The 12,777-nt window shown below is 44.9% G+C and overlaps 1 protein-coding gene across 2 annotated transcripts; it reads left to right on the plus strand.

Annotated features, from left to right (window-relative positions):
* The first annotated feature begins 604 nt into the window (after positions 1-604).
* On the plus strand, positions 605-10,617 carry mideasa (mitotic deacetylase associated SANT domain protein a). 2 transcript variants are annotated; one of them, XM_071919056.2, is made up of 13 exons: positions 605-916; positions 1,406-3,172; positions 4,565-4,783; positions 5,553-5,877; positions 5,991-6,057; positions 6,352-6,494; positions 6,689-6,792; positions 7,137-7,212; positions 7,439-7,527; positions 8,304-8,447; positions 8,790-8,918; positions 9,325-9,491; positions 10,241-10,617. In XM_071919056.2, the coding sequence occupies exons 2-13, from the start codon at positions 1,679-1,681 to the stop codon at positions 10,497-10,499; spliced, it is 3,216 nt and encodes a 1,071-aa protein (XP_071775157.2). In that variant the 5' UTR covers positions 605-916; positions 1,406-1,678; the 3' UTR covers positions 10,500-10,617. The 2 variants fall into 2 exon arrangements, with proteins under 2 accessions (XP_071775157.2, XP_071775158.2); XM_071919057.2 differs by having other exon boundaries at positions 4,568-4,783.
* The last annotated feature ends 2,160 nt before the right edge of the window (positions 10,618-12,777 follow it).

The raw sequence follows: 12,777 nt of genomic DNA on the forward strand, positions 1-12,777 counted from the left end.
TTACACAACTGTTTACATTGTAGGAGGGGTAATAACCACCGTGGAAAGAGTGAAACCTATGAACAAAATAGTCATTGTTATACATTATTCCACTGTGCAAATTTATGTGAGTGAAATTACAGTGAGATTAGGCTATCCCTCATTTTGCTGTGTGTGTGTGTGTGTATGTGGGAGGAGAGGGGGGGTGTTGTTGTTGCAAGACCACTGAAGGACCTGTGTTGGTCCCCGGACCCCAGTTTGGAACCCTCTGCCATAACCCATAACAAACGGTATGTGGTTCAGTGTGGTCAGCTGATATCCCGCTTTACGGGGCAACCGCGACAACAAAACAAACGTACACGGATACGGAGATGGGCGTGGCCAGACAATCGGATTGGATAACAGGATGTGAGTTGAGCTGTTTTGGGGTGAGGCGGTGCGTTCGGTGGCGCACAACTTTCTGCGTGTTTGCGCAGTTTTGCAGCGTTTTAAACACTCCGGATAAACCTCACAGCAACCTCAGCACAGCAGAAACCGCTTTGCACTTAACTTTTGCATTTAAATCTGCGAAAATGCCAAACTAGCCCGCTGCACGCCACGGTTTTCACACTTTTACTGTCTGCGTGTGGTTTACTCGTTGATACGGGGAGAAAGTTGTGGACATGTTTTCCTGGACGTGTTCGCTTTTGCGGATACAGTGTGCAACATTGTAACTGCCGTGTTAATGATTCAGTCTGTCAGGACTTTGGTATTTTTTCGGGGGACTGTAAACTCGCTCGTGCGCCATATTGTCTGCTGTGAAACTCGAGGGAAAGTTGTACAAGTATGACATTTGTTGCGCACAATCCCTTCATGGAGCTGCATGCAGTCGACTTTGATCGAAACCAAAGTGGCTCCATGGAGCTGGCCGTGGAGAGCTCCGTGCAGCGTTGATAAGGTACATGCACTGTGTTCAACTGCTGCTCACTAAACTGGTGTATTCGTCTAACAAAACCACAACTCTCGAGAGGCTTCCGAATGTTGCTAATTTTAAACATAACATCACTGGCTATCGCTCGGGTGACTGCACGAGCCCCTTCGTTTCCTGTATTTCTTGTTATGCCAAATGGCAGCTTTGCACTGTAAGCGCCTCGTTGTTGTTGTTATTGGCTGCTTCAAAACTTCAGTCACTAATCATTAATGTAACGTCTATTCTGCACGTACTTCGACCGAAATGTCGAAATATATTTTCGATGAGATAGGTCTAACTTGCACATAGGGCTCAACTGTCTGCAGCCATGCTGTCTAACTGATTTTCACTTTCTTGACTGGGCTATTTGCTTGTGTAGGCCTCAGTTTCCTCTTTGCTGCAGACGACTGAAAGACAAACTTGTCAACGTGTATTCAGACAAAAAGAAAGTTTCTAACCCCCCTTTTCTCTCATAAGGTCCTGCGCCCTAAAGAGGATCAGAAGGATGGACAGCAAACCTCAGATTTGATTTTGGAAGGAGGGTTGTGTGCTCCCCACCCTCTGCCCTTTCCTTTGGGATTTATGTTTCCTCCCAAATACCTCTGTTCACACAATTAAACAAAGAAATTCTCAAACGGAGGCAGTGAAGGCACACTGTACAGACAGTAACCCAGTTTTGCACTCTGGACATTAAGTATCAAGATTGAGAGCTCTGACTCCAACCTTTTTTTTTTACTTTATAATATTACTATGAGTCTTCCTCCTCAAGTTAATACTGACAAGAGTGGCAAGCATAGGGCTGCAGCCATGAAGGAGCCTGTGCAGCATTCTGGCGAGGTTTATTATGGCATGGGACCTCCGACATTAGAGCCGAGCCACAGTGATTCTGGCAGCAGCTCTGGTGTTTATAACCCAGAGAAAGGGGCCCAAAGTCGAGTGCTCTATCAACCGGCTGCCCCAGTGAAGTGGATGCACCCGGACCCCATACAGGCCCCAGACTGGTCTCAGGAAGCCCCTGTACCAGCCTGGGGGCAGAACTTTGGCCCCTATATGGGTGGGGTGAACGTCAGGGGTCAGATGGCGTTCCACAAAGGAGGCCATGAAGGTGGAGCTCTGCAGATGGGGGGAGAAAATCAACTGTCAGGATCTGTTGAGGTTTACAGAGAGGCCACCCAGGCTCATGCTCAGGCTCAGGCCCAGGCGAGGGGGCTTGAGTGGGAGCAGCACGCTGCGGCTGCGATGCATCCGGCTCAGCTCCAGGCCTATCAGCAGGGCCATAAAGGTGTAGACCTCCAGGGTCAGCCCCATGTGCCTTCTCACACTATGCCAGCGCCCGTGCTGCAACCCTTCCAGACAACATTTAGGCCCGCCAAACAACAGTTTGGGTATTACCCTGTGTTCCAGGGCAACAAGGGGATGCCCAGCCTGGCCTACAACGAGCAGCCTAAAACTCAACACCAACTGCTACACCCAATGCAGCAGCACCAAATGCATCATCATCAACAACAACAACAGCAGCAGCAACAACAGTTACATCAACAGCATCACCATCAGCTACAGCAGCAGCAGCAGCATTTGCAGCAACACCAGCACCAAATACAACAACGTCAAATCCAACAGCAACAACTGCAGCAAATGCACCAGCAGTATCACCAACAGCAACTACAGGAGCAAAGGCAACAAATCCATCAAATGCAGCAGCAACAACAGCGACTGCAACCACAAAATGTACCACAGCAAGAAACAACACAACTACAGGTGCAACCAAAACGGCAACAAACCCAAAGCTTCCTGACTTTTCAGCCCCCTGAACCATGTCCATCTGACACCAGCCCTAACACCGAAAATGTCCAACCAATAGGACAGCAACAGGAAGCAGAGGTCCAACCCAGTGATTCATCAGCCACACCTGACCCGTGCCCCGAGAAGGTCTCCCCAAATCCCACAGAGCCCTCGGATGCGCAGCCGGTCGCCCCTCGGCGCTCACGCCGCCTTTCCAGAGACGGACTTTCCCCACTGGCCCCCCCGTCCACAAACCTCTGGTCTCAAGCCTCCAAGGAGCCCCTGCCGTCCCAAAACGGAGTAGTGGGAGTAGAGGCCACGAGAGCAGGGGAAGCCCAAGTGACAACAGGGGGGGTCATCCAGAGCACCCGCAGGAGGAGGAGGGCGTCCAAGGAGATCAACCTGGAGACTCTAGCCCAGAAGGCATCAGAAATGGAGTGCCTGCCTGCTAAAGCTTTCAAGGTTAAAAAAAAAAACACTCATAGTTGTGGTGCTATAGCTCATTTTGTATTTATGTATGACCAAGTTACAGTGAAATAACTTAAATACTTGAAGGAATTACCTTGAATGCATTTTATCTGAAAAATCTGAATCTGAATGACCAGGCTAGCTTATGTGGGATGAGAGAGCAGATTTTGTCATCTGTTACAATTGGCAACCAACCCTACAAAGAGGAAGAACTCTGTTTCTACTTCCCTATGGTTTACAAAACCCTTTTCTTAGGTCTATTTACTTGACTTTTACAGCTGTGGAGTCTCAGCTGTAGCTATCTCATTGTTTCAAGTATGCGCAGTCGCACTCTGGCATGCACCGGATACTTGTACAACCTGAAAAGCAGCTATTATTGAACAGTACTCAAATTGGACTGGATAAATTTCTCTCATTTTACTGCTCTGAGACCCTATCCTTCACCTTGTTACTCAAGATTTATGATGTTTACACTCACTGTGGCACACCCAATGGAAACGGCTTCATTTATTTCCACCCTAGCAACTTTTATTAAACAGACGTTGAACACGAATCTAGCTGAATTCAGTCAAAGGGTTCTCAGTTGCCTTTTTTACATGTCAGTATATGGACATGCAGTGCTTTACCCTCGGGGAGTCATAGCATTCTAGGCTTGTCATGTGTCTGTGTGCAGAGCGTCCATGCTGCATGCACCCAGCCGAAGCAGCTGCATGTCTGCACACCTCCACATTCCTCAGGCTCTTCCCAGTCATTCAGCAGAGCCAGGGAGGGGCTGCGCTGTCAGACCTGCACAGCCACACGCCTATACTCCCCAGCTAGCTCCAAACAGGTTTAATATGGTTATTCACAACCCAAAGCTGTTGTGTTTTAATCAGCAGACAGCACTCTTCTGAGTCTGTAACAGTTAGGAAATGCAATTCAAATGGTGTGCTTGTTATTGCACCAAAATCCCCAAATTGATTTATTCTTCTCACTATGAATTGTAGTATCGAGGATCACTGAAAATATTATTAGTTTGACCAAACACCAGGGAGGCTTATGCATTTTCCTGAAAGAGTACATAAATATGTGATGAAACAACAATGTTTTTTCATTCTTGAAAAGCAGAAGCTTTACTACATGCAGGGTTGGGGTCAGTCCACTTTCTACTCAGTAAATTCAAAACCCTTCAAAATTTGAACAAAATCCACTGCTCCAAAAGCGGTTGAAAATGAATCGATCCTAGCCTCCATGGTTGGATGAACACGTACACTCACGGCATTCTTCCTCTTTCTATATTTCAACCCCTTTTCCATTTTCCTTACTACTTCCCCAATTTCTCTTTTTTTTTCTCTCACCCATGTGTCCTCGTCTCCCCTTCTCTCTCTCTCTCCCTTTGTGTCCCAGCAGGAAGACGGTCCTCCAGGCAGACAGGCCACCATGGTGCCCCTGGTCATCCCCGTGTCGGTGCCGGTGAGCGGGAGTCAGACGGACCCCAAGGGTGACTGGCCTCAGGGGCGCCTCGGCCAGGGCGAGCAGCCTTCAGCCCAGCCCGACCGCAAGCCCTCTGTCATTGTGGCTCGTCGGCGGTCGCTCCGAAGCACCATGTCTGAGAGCTTTGGCCAGGTTGGTTCTGTAGGAAGAAAACTGAGATGAGACTTGTACTGCTTTGATTTATCATTGGTTTGTCATTGATATCCTTTCAATCAGTTGAAATAGCAGCATCTTCAGTGTGAGTTGTATTGAAATTGTTGATTTAGGCTGGCCAGTAATCATATTATTTGCTTATTGACACCTCTAGATATCAATATTGTCTTTTCCTGAAACCCTTGTAGTTCTGACAGTTTGTTTGTGGATGTTCTCTGAGGATGCATTCACACCAGACATGTTTGGAGCGGTTTACTCAAATTCATGTGGCACCAAATAACTGCACTGAAACCTCTTGAAAATGTCGGTTTTAGTCCAAGTGAACTTCGGTGCAGTTTCTTAGGAGTGAGAATGTAATCCGACCCAGCTACAGGAAATGACCCAAAACTCAAGGTATTGTGGGTACAAAGAGACCGATCTCTATAACTGGTATGAACACCAGAGAAGGTAAATTATTGCAAAGAGCGCAGACAAGTCCATCATGATTAGCTTAAGTTACATGATGGAATCGGATTTGTTTTGACTCCTTTTGCCATCAGATTCTCCTCCTAAACTCTGTCCAATAAACAAGGTGCTTGTGAGTTGATGTGACTTTTGTTTACAAGCCCCGGTTCACTTGTAACTGGGCAGTGTGAGCCTAAATGAACCAAATGCAACAAAGTAAACCTTTCCACTGTGGTTCAGACAAAGAAAACACATGTAGGTGTTATTGCACCCTAAAATATAGCTGAATCTTTCTTCCAACTAGGACGGGGAGGACAAGGACGGAAAATCCAAATCTAAGCGCCGACCTCGTCCTGAGCCCCTCATCATCCCCCCTCCCAAACCTGCCACGTTCATCGCTCCATCCGTTTACCCCAGCATCACTTCCTACCAGAGCCACCTGCGCTCTCCGGTCCGCCTGCCGGACCCCCTCACCCTGCCCCCGTACACGCCTCCGCCCATCCTGTCTCCTGTGCGGGAGGGCTCGGGACTCTACTTCTCCACCTTCCTGTCCAGCATCGCTGCAGGCAACCAAAGCCTGCCACCGCCACCGACACCAAAGTCCGCCACACGCAGCCTCCTGCGCTCCAGTAAGTCTTAGTCGTAGCCTCCAGTGGCCCATGGTGACGTTCGGGGATTAGTCTCCTCACCAAGGTTGTCTCAGATAATGTCTAAAAGGGCTGCGTCCTTTTGTATTTTTCAGCGAGTTCAGACATCACACCTCCAGTCCTGCCCTTGATTGCTGATGCCACACCTGTCAGCTTTGAACCGTGAGTATCAGTCACCTAAACGGTCTAAACAGTGTTTTTAAAAAAACTTCCTGGATACTAGATTACCACCACAAAAGGACAATATGCACACACAGGGACAAACTAAACTTTGATAGAGTTGCAATATCTGATTTCAAGCCAACATTTTCACAAATAATACTCCCACACAAAATGATAGCAATACAATACCTTCCTTTATTGAAGCTCTACCTACATCAACATGACACTCTGACAGTGTCCTGTATCTCTCTGCCGTCTCTCCATACTCTGTGTCCTGGTTTTGGACTCGGCCAGGCGGATCAACATTGGGCAGCAGTACCAGGCAGAAGTTCCAGAGCTGCAGGAGCATCTTGCCTCCCAGTTTGACCAGCACAAGGCTGACTTGGTGTGGCTCCCTGTGAACGAGTCCCAGCTCAAACAGTCTGACCAGGAGACCAGTTAGTACCTCGCATTTCATTTCATCCATGAACTGTTGTCATTCTTATTTTTTAATCCAGATTTGACAGCCTGCCAGCTTTGTGTGAGCTTTTTGTCATTCTCGCCATTTGATCTCCCTACCTTTTGTTTCCGGCCTATCCCTCTCCACCTTTCCAACTTATTCTTGGGAAACCTCCCCACTTTCTCTACCTAGTGGAGGATATGATGAACTTGGCTTGTTCCAGTGTGTTCAGAGGCGGAGGCACCAATCAGGAGCTGGTCTTGCACTGTTTACATGAATGTGGAGGCCATTTCCTTGTGAGTATAGTGACTCATAGTTGTTCGGTCAGCCAGTTTGAATTCTATTCACTGGGCTTGATCGGCACAACATTTGACATGTGTTGGCAAATCAACTTAAAAATAACATCAGTTATAAAGGCAAATTGTAAATGCAGCAGCAGAACTTGATCAAAATATTAAAATGTGAAGTTATTAACATGCATTACCCAAATATTGGTGCAATTTCACTGTAACTGTGTCCTTAATATTGTTACAAGTGTTCATATTTGGCTTTGGTTTAGCTGATCTGTTGCTATACTGCTCACTGGTAATGAATTACAGCAAATGATTTGCTGACTGTGAAAAATCGTGTTGATTTCAAGGAGACGCTGAATCGTTTGATGCTTCAGGATCCAGTCTTCCCCAAAGGCCATCACCTGGCAGCTTATCACTACTCAGGTGAGAAGACAAGTACTGACATTACAGGAACAAGGAAGCTGTTTGGATGTAATATCTCTTCAACATTCACCTCACTCAACTCTGCCAGATATCCTGACCACCTTTCTCTCCTCCTCTTCCTCTTTCTCTGTCTTTTTCTCCTCCTCCCTATCCTCCCTCTCTCACTGAATACGTAAGCACACATTAAATTATCGTGACCAGGGTGCTGTGTCTGATTTACTCGCAGGCTCAGACGGCTGGACTGCAGCAGAGAAGCGCTACTTCAACAAGGGGATCTCTGCCTACAGGAAGGACTTCTTTATGGTGCAGAAATTGGTATGACCATCAATTTTACCCTGCAGTATGAATCATTATTATGATCCAATTGCAATACAGTGTGACTAAATCAAAAAATCTGATGAAATTGGATTTAGTTAAAGGTGCTACGTGTAGCATTTTAATATGAAGAAATCATTGTGCCATTAATTTTGAGACATTAGTGTAATTACTGTAAACAAACAAGATCTTGGCTAACAAGATTGGCAGCCTCCATCGCCCTCTACACTGCTTTTTACATTGTGCTCCACTTGGTTGAATTTTGCAGAAACCCTACTGTATTGCTTTACAGCACAAAGAGAGATCGCTTTATGGCACAAAACAGGAAGAGGGCGTTGTTCTTCCAATGCAAATAGAGCTAAAGCTTTCACAGTTTCTCACAAATGGTGGAATGAATGAAAGGCTGATGGAAAAATCACTTCCAACATATTTATCCTATTCAGTAAAGCCAAAGAGAAAGTCTTTGACTGAAGAAGAAAAGGTCCTCTTTGCAGCAGGAAGCAACGGGGTTTATGGGAAATGTAGTTACATTTTGACAGGCGCTAGCTCTAACAATGTCACTGGCATGCAATCATCTCAGCCAAAATCTCAGTTGTTTATGGTAATTATACCATGACATCACAATTGATTTGACAATGATATATTAATGTTTAAAATACTACATGAGCACCTTTAACATGCGTCCCACACAGCAGCATCACAACACACTTTGCATAGAAATTTTTAATTGATACTAATAAAAATCTGCTTGTGTACGTTTGTTGGACAATGTAAAGGTGCGGACCAAGACGGTGGCTCAGTGTGTAGAATTCTACTACACCTATAAGAAACAGGTGAAGATTGGTCGTAACGGGATTCTAACCTACGGCCCTCCAGATTCACCAGTGGATAAGGGTGCAGAGGCAGTGGTGGACATTAAGGTAGAGTGGAGTTTCCTCAGGTCAATTTTACCATACTGTGATATGCTATGAATATTACTGCTAATGCATTGTTGACTTTACTACAGTGTAAAAAACAGTAGGATTAATCAATAATTGAGCCAGGTTAATCCAGATGAAAGCCATGATCCCTTGTGGATTTCATCTTTCAAATCCACTTCAGGTCATGAAGTGGAAGGGCAGGTCAAAGAAGCATTTTTAAGCCTCGAGACAAGACATGGATTGTGCAAAAGGGGGTTTAAATCTGAATTTGAATTTAGAAGGTGGTCCTAATATTTTGTAGAATAATTCCATATTTGTTTTTGCCGATGTGATGCATTACAGAGTTCACAGCAATCAAAATTGACTCAAGGAGAGGTGGAGGGGGAAGACAAGAAGGAGGAAGTTTCCTGTGACCCGAGCCAAGCTGCCAACCTGGCGAGGGTTGCACATTCACTACAGGCTCATGACTATGTAAGTATTCCAGCTGAGTAGCATCTCACATTTGGCAACTGTTTTTCTCCAAGTGTCAAATCTTCACATCCAAGCAGCCCTTACAAAGTAGGTACACACCTCACACCATATTATCATAGAGATTTTCTAATAACACAAGCAGGTTTAGTAGGAGAAGCTCTAGAAAAGTAGACAACCAGAACACGGTTATGGAAGAAGACTAAAGACTAAGAAAGAAAATAGTGTGCAGTACAGATTAGGGGAACATAGTATTTGAAAATGCATACTATGGTGTGTTTTAGCCGACTTCAGTGCCACACTGGTAGGGTTTGGCACATTATAGCACAAGCAAAGAGTGCCAGAATGCTTAAGACAATCACCTAAATTATCCGAGTCAAGTAACACGTGGTTGTGTGTGATGCTCCAGGCGGGAACAGTGCTGGTGCTCAAAGAGCAGGACGATGTGAGTAAGGAGGCTCACCCCCACTCAACACCCCGCAGGCCGCGGCCTGAGACTGCAGGCAAGAAGAGCAGAGCGCCGCCAAAGCCCCCGCAGGAGCCCGAGGGAGTGTTTCCCTGCAAGAAGTGCAGCAGGTGTGTGTGTGTGTGTGTGTGTGTGTTACTAGCCAGTACCTAGTTAGGGCCAGACAATGTGGCCAAAATGTCCTATCAATGATTTTCTTTTTATCAGCAGTGGTATTTAGTTTTCCATTTACAAATTAGGCTTTGATGTTTGCTTATTTTCATAAAATTACCATTGCCTGGCTATGATTCAAATTTTATGAGATTAAAAATAAATTTTAGAAAAGGTTGTATCTTCACATTGATCAAAAACACCATCAAAAAGGGAAAGGAGTCATTTCAGCCCATCAGACATTCAGTTTTTTTATTTTTTTTATTTTTTGCACCATTTCAAATAAAAAAAAAAAAGATTTCCTACTATCTCAGCTTCTTAATGTCTTGATGCCCTAACTATGCAGAGCCAACACACCCAAACTAATCACTAGTGCCTTTGTCAACACAGGCACAGTATCAAAAGTCTTTTATTCATATTATCTTTATGTGGACTGTGATTTATTGGCGACCTGTTCAGGGTGTTTCTACCTACCGCCTAGTGCATGCTGGGATAGGCTCCAGCCTGCCATAACCCTGAATAGAAATAAGCGGCTAGTGGCAATGAATGAATGAATCTTTAATGTGAATCCATACAAGTATACCTTAAAAGCCAGTATACCTCCCAGCAGCAGCAGCCTTTTTAATCTTTTACTATCTTCAATTAGTGTTGCAGCAGAATTAGAAATGGCTGCTTTTAATGGCGTGTAATTCCCCCCTATGTACTCCAGGGTGTTTTATAAAGTGAAGAGCCGCAGTGCCCACATGAAGAGTCACGCCGAGCAGGAGAAGAAGGCTGCAGCACTGCGCCAGAAAGAGGAGGAGGAGCGAGTGGCGGCCGAAGCTCGGGCCAGGAAGGCGGCAGCGGCGGCGGCGGCAGCACGGGCCGGTCAGGACGGGAACGGGAACGGAGTGACAGAGCAGGCGGAAGTCAGCAGCCACGAAGACTCAACTGAGGGAGAAGATGACGACGATGAGGACTGGCACTGAAAGACAAAATAAAAAAAATAAAAAATGATAGACGAGACGATGGACAGATGGAGGGGTAAATAGAGGGTAGATGTGAGGAGAGCTGGCAGATCAAATCGGAGAGGGAGAGATGAAAAGAGATGCGCTGCCCGGTGGAGAGCAGAATAAGCACAAGAAAAGCAAAAAAAAAAAAAGAATTTCCCTTTTCTCCACAAAGCTTTTCAAGTCTTCCTGATAATCCTTCACACTCCTAGCCTGGCTGACTCTGGCTCTGTGTGACAGCTGTCCAGCAGGGGGCGCTAACTCTCCCCGTCAGCTTTACTCCTGTCAGCCAGGGAGTCACACTCCACATTTTTAGACTCATTTGTATCTTTTAACTTTCAAAAAGGAAGTATATATTTTTTGTAAATGCACTTACGCTACTGCTTTTGCCAATATTGCTTTTTTTTTTTATCCTTTATTTAATTGAATATATCAAAATATTATACTTTTTCATTGTGTGGACTCAATGTAATGGTTGATGTTTCATAAGAGTTTATAATCAGAGGTCTGTTCAGCAATATTACACCAAGATCAAAGCAGCCTTTCACTTTATACAAGCAGCCTTTTTTAAAGATAGTATAACACCTTGTATTTAAATTCTTTTCTTTTGTTAAGAAAATACTATGCTGAATTTTACAGATTGCCATCTGATTTTTATTAGGTTGGTTGCACGCTTATTTTACAACTAAGGGACCTTTAAAATGAATGTGTACAAAAAGTATATATGAAATGCCATATATTTATGATACTGCATTTTGCAATGATTTTGGTAATATAAAAAACTAATCATGTCAACTGCATTTTGAATTATGCATTGAAAAGTTTATTAAAATTGCAACTGTTCTAACAAGTTTATCTCATTTTACACAATCACAACATGAAGGACACTGTATGACAGCAAGGCGTTGTTGATCCAGTAGGTGGAGGCAGTGGCTCAGTATGTTACAGGACATTTCCCTCCCACCTAGTGCTGTGCATCGATAGGATACATTTTGTTGTCTGAATGCATTAGAATAAACTCAACTGAGTGTGGGTATACATAATACTACAACAACAAAACTCTTTGCAGGTTATATATCTCAAGTTTCATATGTCATTTCACCAGTTTATCTACTTTAAAGCACAGTCTAAACATGGATACATGCAAGTAGTAAGAGTTACCACGATATATATCAATGGGTCCAGTACTGTGGCTGTAGATCTGAAGCGGCATGCTGGACGGTTTGCTCTAGAGGCCTATCATTCTTAGATAAAGTGCCGGGAAAGCCAACTCATCTTGAGACCCGGGGGGGGGGGGTGAAATTCGCCGCTGATCAGTGGTGACATAACTCAGCCAGTTAAGAGCGTGCTCAGTAATGGGTAGTGCAGCCTGTCACCCTCAGGAGATGAGATGCAAGGCATATGCCCCGAGATTGTAGAGAACAAAGTGGCCCTGGCTCCATCTCCCACTCATCACTGACACGTTGGACCCCGACAGCTCTCTCTTTACTTTCCCGCTGCTGCAGAAATGAGCTGGACAGGAGGGAGAAGACTGGATAGACTGGGAGAAGGTGGGATACAGGCATGACTGTTTCCTCTGCCAGGACAACAGCTAGAAGAAAGCCACTTCTTTGCCTCTGGATTGGATGATCTCTGGATTTTACTATCCTTAAAGAGCTTAAGAATAGTTCACCACAAAATGTAAAATTCAGTCATTGTCTAATGTCTACTCACCCCTATGTCAGATGAAACTCTATTGAAGTTGATAGGACTTCAATACCCAGAAATCCCATAATGTGACATCAGTGCACACAGCTTGTTTACCAACCTGGTATTCTGTGATTGCTTCATACCAAAGGAATAAGCTTTCTCTGGACAGAGTGCTCACTCTCTACTGTTTAGGAGACAGTTTGTAGTTTCAATTTGTCTCTTCCTTCGGGGGGGGGGGGGGGGGGGGGGAGTGTCCATACCTGACACCAGAATTTAATTTGGTCATATAGGGTGAATCTACAGGGTATCAGTTAGGGGCGATGGGATGCTCTTCTCTATTGCAGCCCCACTTTGTGATTTAGGCTGATAGGACAAGTGTATTTTTATCTAAAAATCTTGCCTAGTGCAGCTTTAATCAGGTTCTTCTTCATCTACATCTCCTTCAATTTTTGATGTGGCTGTAATGTGAAATAAGTACAGGATCATGGCTTTGACCTGGACTATTTGTCAGTCTATTTTTTGGAAAAAGCAGATGGTCCTGTGGTCCACTGTGTACACACACTGTACG

The sequence above is a fragment of the Centroberyx gerrardi genome, chromosome 18 (genome assembly GCF_048128805.1).
Source record: "Centroberyx gerrardi isolate f3 chromosome 18, fCenGer3.hap1.cur.20231027, whole genome shotgun sequence".
NCBI lineage: Eukaryota > Metazoa > Chordata > Actinopteri > Beryciformes > Berycidae > Centroberyx > Centroberyx gerrardi.

What these genes read in the sequence shown, in the direction of transcription:
- mideasa (XM_071919056.2), top strand. Translation starts at nt 1,679, where the DNA reads ATGAGTCTTCCTCCTCAAGTTAATACTGACAAGAGTGGCAAGCATAGG. An exon ending in ACAGTCTGACCAGGAGACCA is followed by an intron (nt 6,495 to 6,688) that starts GTTAGTACCTCG and finishes TTCTCTACCTAG; the next exon opens with TGGAGGATATGATGAACTTG. An exon ending in GGCAGCTTATCACTACTCAG is followed by an intron (nt 7,213 to 7,438) that starts GTGAGAAGACAA and finishes ATTTACTCGCAG; the next exon opens with GCTCAGACGGCTGGACTGCA.